Source organism: Haemaphysalis longicornis, unplaced genomic scaffold (assembly GCF_048455015.1).
Source record: "Haemaphysalis longicornis isolate Haplotype H1 unplaced genomic scaffold, Haemaphysalis longicornis Haplotype H1 scaffold_56, whole genome shotgun sequence".
Lineage (NCBI taxonomy): Eukaryota > Metazoa > Arthropoda > Arachnida > Ixodida > Ixodidae > Haemaphysalis > Haemaphysalis longicornis.
The window spans coordinates 861,836-873,855 of record NW_027526397.1 but is presented as its reverse complement, the minus strand read 5'-3'; the positions used below and the strand labels follow the sequence as shown (position 1 = coordinate 873,855).

Genomic DNA, 12,020 nt, shown 5'->3' with positions numbered 1-12,020 from the left:
TGAGTCGGTGTTGCTTGCAGATTTTACGCTAGTGTAAAATGCCTGTCCTAATCGTTTCAGAGATAACTAGTGATGGTATTCGTGAGTGATTACTTCTAGCGCACACTGTAGTGCTTCCCTGGGATTACGAAGGATGTGTTTATGCACAGGAGAAATGGAGGGTAGCGTCTCGCTTTTTTGGAGCGGAAAATATTGTTAGGTCGCAGCAGAAGTGATGAGACGATTTGTGATTGATGGGAAGTGATCTTGTTACAAGCAGATGGGATGGACGTATTTACAGAATGCACATGGCGGCCATAAGACAGCATGCGCAGGGACACAGCCACTTCTTGGTCATCTTCATCGTCTTCTGTCTTGAACCATGGCAGCGTGGGACATTGTTCAGCTATGTCTCTCATGACAATGTTGTGCTTGTTGCAGCATTAGCACAACAAGACGTACCCTTGAAAAAGTCTGGAAAGATTCCGGTGCGCATGTTATCATGTCCACTGTGGGACGAAGGCCTCTCCCACTGACTTGCATCTTCTCCTGCCCTATGCTGTCCACTCCTTGCCACCAGACTTCCCCCATCTCGTCCCTTCATTGAGTTCACAATCTTTCCCTTTTTGTTGTCACGGCCCTTGGTAGCCACCCCATTATCCTGGTGGTTGCCAGTTTTCTGCATTGCATGAGCAGCCCAACCCCTTTCCTTTGCGTAATTTAAGATAGGCTGTCTTTGAATCGAGTTTGCTGCCTTATCTAAGGTGCTCGTTTTTTTGTCTCTAATTGTTGCTCCTATCAGTATTCCTATCAGAACAAGTAGAACCACCGGAAGAGGAGGTAGGACAGGAGCAGGCCCACACACACTGGTTGTGTCTGGGCCTTCCCCTCCTTTTCTGCATCATTTTCACTGGTTCCACTTTAAGTACATTGTGAACCAACTATCCCAGCAATTTATTCTCGTGAACATAAGTTTTCTTCCAAGGTTCTTAGTCCCCAAATGTCTGTGCCGTAAGTACCTGATAAATAAATGAATATTTTATGGGATGAATGATTACATAAGTACACATCGATTATCTACACCAATAACCATCCTTTTCAGTGACAGATATAGCTTAACGCTCATTAGTTGAGAGTACTGTTTTCATTTTTACTTTTTTCTCAGAAGGAAGCGACAACACAATAAATGGGATGGGAAGATAAGTAGACATAAGTAGACAAACGCCTGTGCTTCTTCCAAAGTTATGTACGAAGCAGCCCAAGTTTGAACCCTTCTCAGGTTTTTCTCAAAGCTGGGATAGGCACTGACCAAAGGTAGTTACTATCGTCAAACTCTTCAAGCATTTCAGTATCTAGGCTAAAGGTGGTCCATGTGTGTATAACATTACTTTCTTAGAAGTTAGAACTTAGAAGGCAGGTTTTATGTGGTAAGTTGCTAATATGCCCTGTCTAATTACTTCACAGCTTTTTCCAGAGATCTGTAGTTATGCTGACCACTGTAATGGAGGTTTCACAGTATTTGGGCTAAGCAATAGCTTTAATTTTGGGGCATGCGTACCCTGTCGGCGAGTGTTGACCCCGAAAAGAGTGATGAAAAAACAACAGAGGACGTTGGCTGAAATCAAGGAAGGAACAGTACAGGAAATGTCGAATGGTTAACCAGGGAACTGTCCCGTTGGCTATCCTGCACTTGGGGACGGGATACTGGAATTACCTCACACTCTAAAAGGCTCGATTGCAGGGACAGAAATCACATGGCTGCATTTTTAGGACATCTTCTACCGTAGTGGAGTGTGGAACGCTGCTTCGACATCTTGCAAAGCCTTGCAGCGTTCCAGTTGACTGCACCAAGCCCTTAAATTTCATGCCGAGAGGGTCTGGCAGACAGGTCAATTTCCTATAAGCCAAGCACCTGATTGGCCATGAAACGTTCACGCTCTGTGTGCAGGTGGTGTCCCCTGGAGGGAACCTGACGTCGCTGCGGCCAGCTGAAATCAAGGCTACACTAGGTGGGAACCCATTTGCAGCAGAGCCCTTTTGTGAGCAGGCGCTCACGGGGTACGGGTTGGTGCGTGAAAGTCAAAGGTGGATGCATCCCGTGTGCCACAAAGGTAGAAGGTTGGGCATGCGCTTTCCATGTGTAAATTCCACTGCAGAAGCGCACAGGGTGGGGTGAGGGTCAAGTGTACGCGGTGGACAGGATACACATTCCCAATCGTTAGAGGGGACATGCCCTGTGTTAGCGTTTTGAACGAGCCAGCAGCTCTGCCCGCTACACCACAGCACTTCTTCAACGCAAAAAGGCTGTGGTGCCTCATCACAACGAGGAAACGCCATGCGAGAGTTGCATTCACATTTGAGGACTATTTATTCGTACCTTCCAGAATAGCCCCACACGTGGCTATCTGAACAAATGAGATGATGAAACGCTGGCGCAAAGACACAGTTGAAGCAGTCATTTTCGTGTTGAACCTGATCTGGGAAAGAGCACGGCTGCCCAAATCATGGGAACGTGCGGGCATGACCCCTGAGGTAAGATAAAGGAGGAGCCAGTGCTTAGCAGGCAACTTCGGCCTGTCACCACGGGACCATCAATCTAAGTCAAGGAGAAGACGTCCAGGTGGAGGGGGCCCTTCAGCCCGCTACCTGCCACCATCATTAGGACTTCGATTCTCCTCGAGACACTTCCTCAAAATAAAGTTAATTACTCTCTCTCTCTCTCGCTCATGTTACCTGTTGTTTAGAACATTTCGGTTTTGGCTACCGCTGGCAGGCGACAGCAACTGCTGAAGCCACTTTTAGACACGGCTCGCACCATTTGTTTAAAGGAGCCATGAAGACAAAATACAAGTTGGGTTAATTAGAAAGACTGCTTAGTCCCGGTAACAATGATACCAATATCAGCGCAATCTTAAAACAAATAACGGAGATATTAAAGAAAACGTGTGAAGCAGTCGCGACCCCTTAGCCAATTTCCTGCAACTTTTCTATGACGTCACGGAACCTTGTTTGTGTGATTGGCGGCCACCTAACTGACCTGTCGCGACGACACATGACTGGACGTCTGTAATGGGGTATCTAGTTCTATTTTACCGCATCACTTGAATGCTAACGTGCAGTTAACGCACTTAAAATTACGTTTTATTGTTGGCCCGTATGACGCCATTCTTGCTCATAACAAGTCACTGTGGCGCAAAATTTGAAAGTTTAAATAATTCTTGCTTTTTTTTGTAAAAAAACATCTTTTGTGGCTGTAATAGAGCTGAGTGAGATACTGAATCCTAGTTGTTTCAAATTAAACGAAGTTGTATTTTCTCCTCATGGCTCCTTTAAAAAACACTCGTTTTACTTCACAACAACATTTTTACCCTTATAAAAAGGTTTTTTTCCGCTCTAAAGACTTCTACAATAGAAGTGCATTTCTCTTTTTGGTCATTTATTACCATCACGCACGTACACATTTAATGTCTTTGCGTTTTAGCGTGTAACACGGACCGCCCAAATAATGTCATCCGGTATCTTAAGGCCTTAAGCACTTAATGGCATTTTTGTGCACGTGTGGCGCGGATATAACTGTGCAAGTGTGCGGCACTTGTGATGAACGCTTCCTGGGACGTTTTGCATACGTGGCCGCGTGTGGTCCGCCCACAGACGGGCTGTTCCCTCGTCCCACCCTGCCCCACCACTTGGGTTGCAGGGGGCGAAACCTGCACGTCATAGGGAGCTCTGAAGGGGCCATGAAGACAAAATGCAACTTTGTTTAATTTGAAATAACCAGCGTAGCCTTTGGTAATGCACTGTTCCAGCCACGAAGGGTGTTTTCTTAGCCGATGAAACGAAAGAAATATAGAACAACTTTCAAAGTTCGCGCTTCATTGACGTAATACAGGCAGGAGTGATGGTATGGGGCAGCGCTAAAAGCATGGTTATCAGTGGGTTTAGTGCCCATTAGCCTTCAAACACAACACAATGGCCCAGTGACACGATGGCCCCACTGCAATGGTCCAGTCACGTATCATGGCAGTGGATTGGGTCAGCGGCCACTTAGAATTAAACACAAACAAGATTCTGCGACATCCTAGAGGAATGGCCAGAAAGTGGCTGGAGAGCTGGCTCTGCTTCATATGTTCTCTTTAATATCTCTGCTATTGACTCAAAGTTGGCAATAAAATTGCGTCATTGTTACGAAGACAAAGCAGACTTTTTTTAGCAAGCCTGTCTTACCTTTATGGCCCCTTTAAGTGAGCTTAACATGGGACATCCTTTGCTAGGGCATCTGCCGGCAGTGCAGTGTGCGCACTTCACAAAGGCTATAAAAGCTGCTGGGCTGCTTTGCAAAAGCAGATCCCATGTGGTGCACTTCGTGCACGCTTTTTCCCACTGCTTCAGGGGGCCACCGCAACAGTGCAGAGGAAAGTGGGCTCCTACCGGTGAATGGTATCGGCTTGCACGATATGCCACCTGCAATGGCAGACGTTTTGCTTATTAATGCGAAAAATTACAAAAGCTTAGAAACAAGTCTCATCACCCCGAACACTTTCTCCGGCTACAATTTGTGACATCCAAAATTATGGATCGCAAGGCAGGATTGGTGGGGGCTCGTCTCAGTGTTTTCGTTTTAATTTTTTTTACAGAAAAGAGTTGCAGGTACTTCCGCTGAGTCCATGGTTTTTGCAAAAGCTGCGACCAACTGTTTTTGAACAAAATTTAGTTTTCATTTTTGAACATTTAGTTTTCACTAATGATTTATTTTCCATAACAGGCCGGGGTGCCATTGCCAATTGCATTTTTCTAGATTTTCAAAAAGCGTTCGATTCAGTTTCCCATCAACTTCTTTTGTTAAAACTTAGTGTTCTTAACATAGGAAGCAGTTTACAGTTTACTCAAGTGGATAGAGTGTTTTTTGTCTAACCGAATACAATATGTAAGTGCTAACAATTGTAACTCACCGTTGCAACACGTAACATCTGGAGTACCGCAGGGTTCTGTGTTACGTCCCTTACTCTTCCTAATTTATATTAATGTACTTCCTAACAGCATTTTTTCTACAATTAAACTTTTTGCTGATGATTGCGTGATTTATCGTGAAATAACTAACCCGGAAGATTCCGTCTCTCTCCAATGCGACATTAATACCGTATCTTCTTGGTGCAATAATTGGCTGATGCAACTTAACGTTAAGAAATGTAAAATAATGAGAGTTTCTTCTGGCGTCAAGCAGTACCTATTTCCGTACGAACTTAACAATGTACATTTATCTTCTGTCTCTTCTTATAAGTACCCTGGCGTCCACATTAGCACTAATCTGCAATGGCATGAACATATTAATTATGTTAGTACTAATAATGCTAATCGCATTCTTGGCTTCTTACGCCGTAACTTTGCTTTTGCTCCAGTGTCTTTAAAGCTCTTATTATATAAAACCCTTGTTAGATCAAAATTACAGTATGCATAATCGGTTTCGGACCCTCGTATGGTGGTGTTGTCTTCATCCTTGGAAGCCATTCAGAACCGGGCTGCTCGATTCATTGTCACAAACTACTCACGAACCGCTAGCATCGCGTCAATTAAATCTTCTCTTAAACTCAGTGAAATTGCTGCTAGAAGGAAAATTGCGCGCTTGTGCCTTTTTCATAAGATTTACTTTACTAACCCCATTCTAAAACAGGCTCTCATTTCTGCTCCATCCTACAACACCGCACATAACGATCACAGGTTCAAGGTAGGGGTTCCTACCTGTCGCGCAAACCCCTACTTTCACTCGTTCATTCCCAAGACCTGCGACGACTGGAACCACCTCCCCGCCTCCATCGCCAGCATTCCGGATCCTACATCATTCAAAACGGCTGTAACTAATATTGTATGAAATGTTAACCACTCCTCTCTGTAACGCCTTCGGGCTTTGAGAGTATTTTAATAAATAAAATAAACAAATAAGTAAATAATTGTGAGTACTTTCAGTGAAGGGCTTTGCATTGTCATACAGGTACCGTAAAGTTCCGAGAAAACGCCCTCCCCGAAACACTGCCCGCTCCCCTATACAGATGAAATATTCAATTTAGTGAAAGACGCCAAAAAGATCGACGGCTTTAGTGCCGATGAGTGCGCAAAATAAACGCGAATCATCTTTACATGTGTTCATGCGGTCACGTGCTTGTGCTTTCCGATTGGCCCGAAAGTTCGCCCATCCAATATTTTTCACTTGATATTTCTGTACTTTGGGTGGCTGTTCTTCTGGCACGTTATGGTACAACTGCAAGATTTGAGTAGAGGAATGTGAGACCTGTTACCCTGTGCTACTGCCAGTGCCTATTTTTATATCACAAGCAATCGCAAAGGTCTGAGGTTACTAAGTGCAATCGGGCCTGCAACCTCCCTGGCCGTCGACTGCCATGGTGGAGAATCACACCATCATTCCCTACTCGTTCCCCGACGCGGCAGCACTCTGTCGCGCTTGAAAAGAAATTTAAAGAAAAATTGGAGGGAAATGAGAAAAAAGCTGACGGCATTTGTTGTTCATTTCTAGACAAACGAGGCAATCGTTTGGCACCACAAAAGAGTCGGGACAACTTTGAAAGATGTGACGTTTTAGGTTAAAGCGCGAACTCACTGGGACTGTGGTGTTTCTTTAGTAACGAGGGCAGCCTTCACTGCATTTTTGGCAGAAAAAGAAAGTGTGGAAGGGTGTGGAAGGGTCTTGTTGGTTGTGTTCACAGACATGGGCCCCAACCTGGTGAAGGAACCCACTCGGGCGAAGCGGTCACTTGCGAAGCGGTCACTTGAGGAGCCGTGCCGCAATTGGTCTGCCATGGTCATCCCTAAAGGAGATTACTACCGGTGAGTTCTTGCCTTTGCGCCTGTTCACTGCCGCAGCTGTCACTGTGCGCGATGTTTCAGCCATTGGCCGTGGAAGCTTGTTTCGTGGGGAAGCTTTAATTAGCAACCTTCATAGGCAGCGTGTGCCTGACATTGGGGCTCTTCGGTTAGACGCAGCGCGGGTAATCCTCCATAGGGATATAGTGTGTGGGAAAGGAGCGCCAGATTGCTTCTCGTATAGTGTGCGGTGAGTCCCAGGCTGTTGATGTGAGCTCCCTCCCTGCCCTTGCCTGCTGTGCAGACGCGCCATTGAGGTCTACGTGGAGTTAGACGTTCACCCTCGCTGCGAGAAATTGTGGGTGACCCTGTTTCGTCTCCGCGATGAGGCTGCGTCTAAAGGGGACTGTGAGAATGTCACCAACGATGTGGATTACCAAGTGCACCCACTGCGGGTGAGTACAAGAGCTTTTCACACGAGTTGCCTGGGGCGCACACGGGGCAAGAGTCCTCGGTGTGCCTTCCTTCTGTGGATCTTGGGTGCAGGCTTGTGAGGGGGGGTTCGCGGTTGCGTTTCGTGCGCATGTGGTTTGAGAACTTCAGGCTGAGAGCAAGGTGACGCCCTGCGTTTAACACTTTCGTGACCGCGGAAAAATCGGTTGTTTTTCCCTTCCTGGAAATGTTTTTTTTTGCCACAGATAATGAGTGATGCCGAAGTGTAAGATACTAAATGAGGGAGAACGAATAGGGCTTTATAGCAGTAATACTTTCAAATAACTGATTCCTACCAAATTTTATAGGAACAGTAAAAAAACCAAAAAAGTAACGAAAAGAAAAACAAAATGATGAAAGCATCTAAGTTTCTTTGCACAGGCTACAAAAAATTTTTCTGAAATATACAATTTGAACATAAGGGCATTATAAAGTAATACTGCAAAAATAAACTTTGTAAGTGCAAAAGTTATTTACATACATGCAATTATATAAACACTTGTGCCCAGCGGATATTTTTGGGTGGTCCAGGAAATATTCTATAGATGCTAGGTTATGATATGATAGAGGAAAAAATTGGGCTTTCCAAAAGTAATAATTTCAAACATCCGATACATTAAAAATTTATCAGAAAATTGTGAAAAGAAAGTAACAAAAACGAAAAAATTGATAACCACACGGTAGACGTAAATACAATTTGAGATAAACACTTTGAACATAAAACGCTTCTAGGCTAATACTGTAAATATGAGCAGCGTAAGTACAGACGTTATTTGCATACAAAAAATGGTAGCATCTCCACTCCGTGGATGATGGCGAGGGCGCTGAGTACGGGGACTCGAAATGATATCCAAGTTACGCCCCAAGTGACATCCGATTGGCGCCCCAACCGTCATTCGATTTGAACCGTGAGTTACATCTTGATTATTTCCTAAATGAAACTTCAACTCCCGGCTCAAATCGAATTTCGCTTGATTTTCGCTTAATGGTGGTGTGCGCACGGATGGACGCGGACGGACATTGGGAGGTCCTAAGGTTCTCCGCATTGTTACAGGCGAGGGAGTAAGCCGTGTGACTCTCGGGAACTAAATCACGACCGTAGCCCAATAGGTAAGACGACTGACACTAACTCTGGTCTACCAGACACAGGCTCGAATCCTTCCGGTGCCTGTGTGATTTTTTGCGGTTGTAAATGCTATGCGCTCGGACGTGGATGGACAATGTGCGGTCCTAGGGCGCTCCGCACCTAAAATAATAATATAAACACGAACCGCAGCGAGCTGATCCGGAGCGTTACGTCAAGGTCAACTCAGGCCGTCTTCGTGGAGAAAACTCAACTCTCTATGCAGTCGGCGCGAAATGGCCTCGCCCGAACGAAGTCGACACCCTGCAGATAAGAGCTGTGGCCTTTAGATTACGGCCGGATCTGTTTACTACAACGCGCGCCTGTGATAGAGCGACCGGAGAAAGAAGCCAAACTCAAGGGCGCACACCTGGTGATGGTCCGGGGCGACTTGACGCACTTTTGCTGACCGTCAGGGGCGTAGCCAGAAATGTTTTTCGGGGTGGGGGGGGGGGGGGGTCGACCAAAAGATGGGAGGGAGAAATATATAGGCAAGGCAATGCGCGTTGTTTTTCAAACGAAGCTTGAAATAACTGACTTCAACATGCGATTTGTGTATGCTGAACGCTAACAGTAAAGCCCACCTTAAAGAGCTTACAGGATGATGATGATGATGATTACCTAAATTCCCGTTCGCCGGTCTACGGGTAGGCCACGGGTGATCCGATCGTCCCTAGAGCAGGCCGTTATGTGGGCGCGCGCTCGTGAGCATGATCATGAATGTGCTCGTGAGTGGCCCGCGGTCCCCAAAGTTCGTCAGGCGGAAGTGGAGGCCAACACTTGGTGTTTACTATCAAGATTTGCGTGTTTTATATCTTCCTCTAGGAAAGGGACTAATAGTTTTTTTATCAGCTATGAAGTACAGTCGAGCACGATTTGAAGGTTACCGCGCCAGCATCGAGCAGCCAAGCGTGCCACCGGGGTACGGTTTCGTTTCGAACCATGAAAATCAAGATTTCTCACTCTTCTCTCCCTTGTCGGCTGTTCAATGCTACAACAATGGCCCGCACGACTGACTTGCCACCCTTTGGATTTGAAGCTTTACATTCGTGGTTATCAAGCACAGACTTGGTTGCCTTATATCTACGCCGACGATAACGAAACTGGCGTGGAAGATTTGCTATAGCTGGTGTTCTGTCTGCTTCATTTGAAAGAGTAGCTTTCCCGCTATAACCTTCAAATCGCACTGGATTGTACGTGCGGCACATTCGTATTTTATAGCGGTGAAGCTAGCAAACGCGCAATTTCGTCCTTAAGTAATCACCTTTTTGTTATTTTTTGTGCAAGTAACATGAAATTTAAACTTTCTCTTAGCGGAACACCTTATTGCACGGCTGTTGAATGTTGAGCTTGTTGCACGTTCTTTAAATTTCATTCTATTTCTAGCCGTTGAATTGAAAAGACATGGCTGCAGTGAAATTCCAGTTAAGCAAATACAGAATGCTGATTTTAACGAACAGGGAGTTCAAAAAACAATAGAAAAGTGCCTAAAAGAAAAACCTCCGCAATAAAGACAATTTTGCAGTTTTGTTGATGTGGAGAATATACAAGATGGGCAGAGCAATGCTTTTCATATAGCAGAAATTATGAAACTGCAATAGTCAATATGTCGGCAGAAAAATAAACATATTAAGGATTGATAGTTGACTGAACAAAATACAGTGACATGCTCTGCCATGTTATTAAACTTTGTACCAGTGTAAAGACAAGGAATGACACGCTTAAGTCCAGACCACATGTATGCCTATATGAGGCTTTTACTGCTGCTCCGCCATTTCCCTGCCGTGGTGTTCCGCCAGCGAAACAACGGTACTGCCTCGATCGGCTCGCGGCGGGTTCCCGGCGCTGCTCGGCGTATCCGACGCGAAATGCGGCCGGGCTGTATATGTTGACATGTACTGCATCTGGAGCGGGTACAGGGACCAGACGTTGACGTAGCCCTTGTTTTCAGCTTTATATTAACAAGAATGTCCTTAAAACTGCAGGTTTCGCACCTGCAGGCGACTTCAGGCGGTTCGTCAAGCTACTTGAACCGCGCCCGAGCCTGGCACGAAACATTTCGGGGGGGGGGGGGGGGTTAGCACGGGCCCGGTGTGCCCCCCCCCCCCCCCCCCTGGCTACGCTCCTGCTGATCGTAGGGGTAGGGAAGTCTGACAAATCTAATTCGTCTTCTGTGCCTGTGCTGCTACCATCGTGCAGAGATTCAAGCTCAGTTACATCGTAATCCGTCGAAATTCACGCGAAGAATCGGCGAGCGGCGGCGACACCATAACTGAAACCACGTGAGCTCGTCACCTCGGCGGCGAAGGACATTTAAAAATCCCCCACGCAGCGGAAAAACAAAACTCGAAAGTGAAACTGATCAAATACTTCCTTCTTTACCATTTGGATGGCGTGAGCGGTCCATAAGCGTTAGGAGAACGCCAAAATGTTAATTTGAATTCATCGATAGCGTACTATCGCTGGAAATAAGCGCGGTCACGAAAGTGTTAAAGAAAGGGGGGACGTGAGCTTCTTAGGTGGAGTGTTTGAAGCAGTTGAATCTCTCAGTCGCAATAGCCAGCTTTTCACAGCAGCAAGGTCTGGAAGATGAAAAAAAAAAGTGATGAAAGTGAAGCAAAAAGGCTATTGGCGGTGAGCGCGACCACGGGCGGTGCTGCGAAGCGCGCCCCCGTGACGTCGGCTTAAAGATTCTCGCATTCGTCGTCTGCTTCACTCGGGTCACTCTCCTTGCTGTATCTTTGCGCTCCGTTGACGACTGATGCTTGTCCGCACCAGAATTTGCATGTGAGTAACTTGTTATCATAATTAATAGGCTTAAAATCGCACACACTAGCTTAGGGCGTAAGTTAAAGTATAGTTTTGGATACCGCTACGGAAGAAACATTGCCGGCGTCACCCCATTCCTTTCGGAGCCGGTCCTGTGCAGAGCGCGAAGAGTCGGAACTAGGCGTCAGCTTCTGTATTAAGCAATCTTTCGAACAAAGGGAACAGCCAGATGCTAGTAACCGACAACAGCGAAAATACAAGACCAAAACAAATTCCATGCCTTTGGGGCTGTCGGCTTTGGCAGAGGGCATTACGGTCCCCGGTAATCATATATAAGGTAAAACAGTTTTTGCAACCTTGCCAAACGCTCTAAAGTATTGTATCACATCACTTTACGTTGTCATGGCGCGCAAAATGTAGGTTGAGTTCCAAATAACTTACTGTGTTTACAGGCGCTTGCTGGTTTTATGCCAGGCTTCCAACCAGCATGGAGGTTTATTGAGTAAAACGAGTCACGTCTACGGTAAAGATACAGTAACGCTATGTTTTTTCATACCTGGAGGGATATTTCGGCACATTTCGCACAGCCATATCTTCCGAATATTCAGATATGCTTTATGTGAGAACTGTACTCAAGAGGAGGAGGAGAAAACTTTATTTCGAGCTAATTAGTTGAGCTAATTTAAAGTCGAGCTAATTATTCGGCTGCGTCCTCAGTCCAGGACAACAGTCTAAAAATAATTTCCTTCAATTCATAGAACGCTATCCCGAGAAGACCAGGATTAGTTCCTTACGCCTGGAAGAGTTGGAAAACAACAAAGACTTCCTTGGAAATATTCATCGG

General features: G+C 45.8%; 1 protein-coding gene across 1 annotated transcript in view; it reads left to right on the top strand.

Annotated features, from left to right (window-relative positions):
- The window catches only part of LOC144140919 (uncharacterized), a 65,968-nt gene that overhangs the window by 24,143 nt on the left and 29,805 nt on the right, over positions 1-12,020 (top strand). The window contains exons 5-7 of the mRNA XM_077672416.1: positions 1,928-1,988; positions 6,696-6,816; positions 7,097-7,247. Of these exons, the coding sequence (XP_077528542.1) occupies positions 1,928-1,988; positions 6,696-6,816; positions 7,097-7,247 (333 nt within the window). The remainder of the gene's footprint in view (positions 1-1,927; positions 1,989-6,695; positions 6,817-7,096; positions 7,248-12,020) is intronic.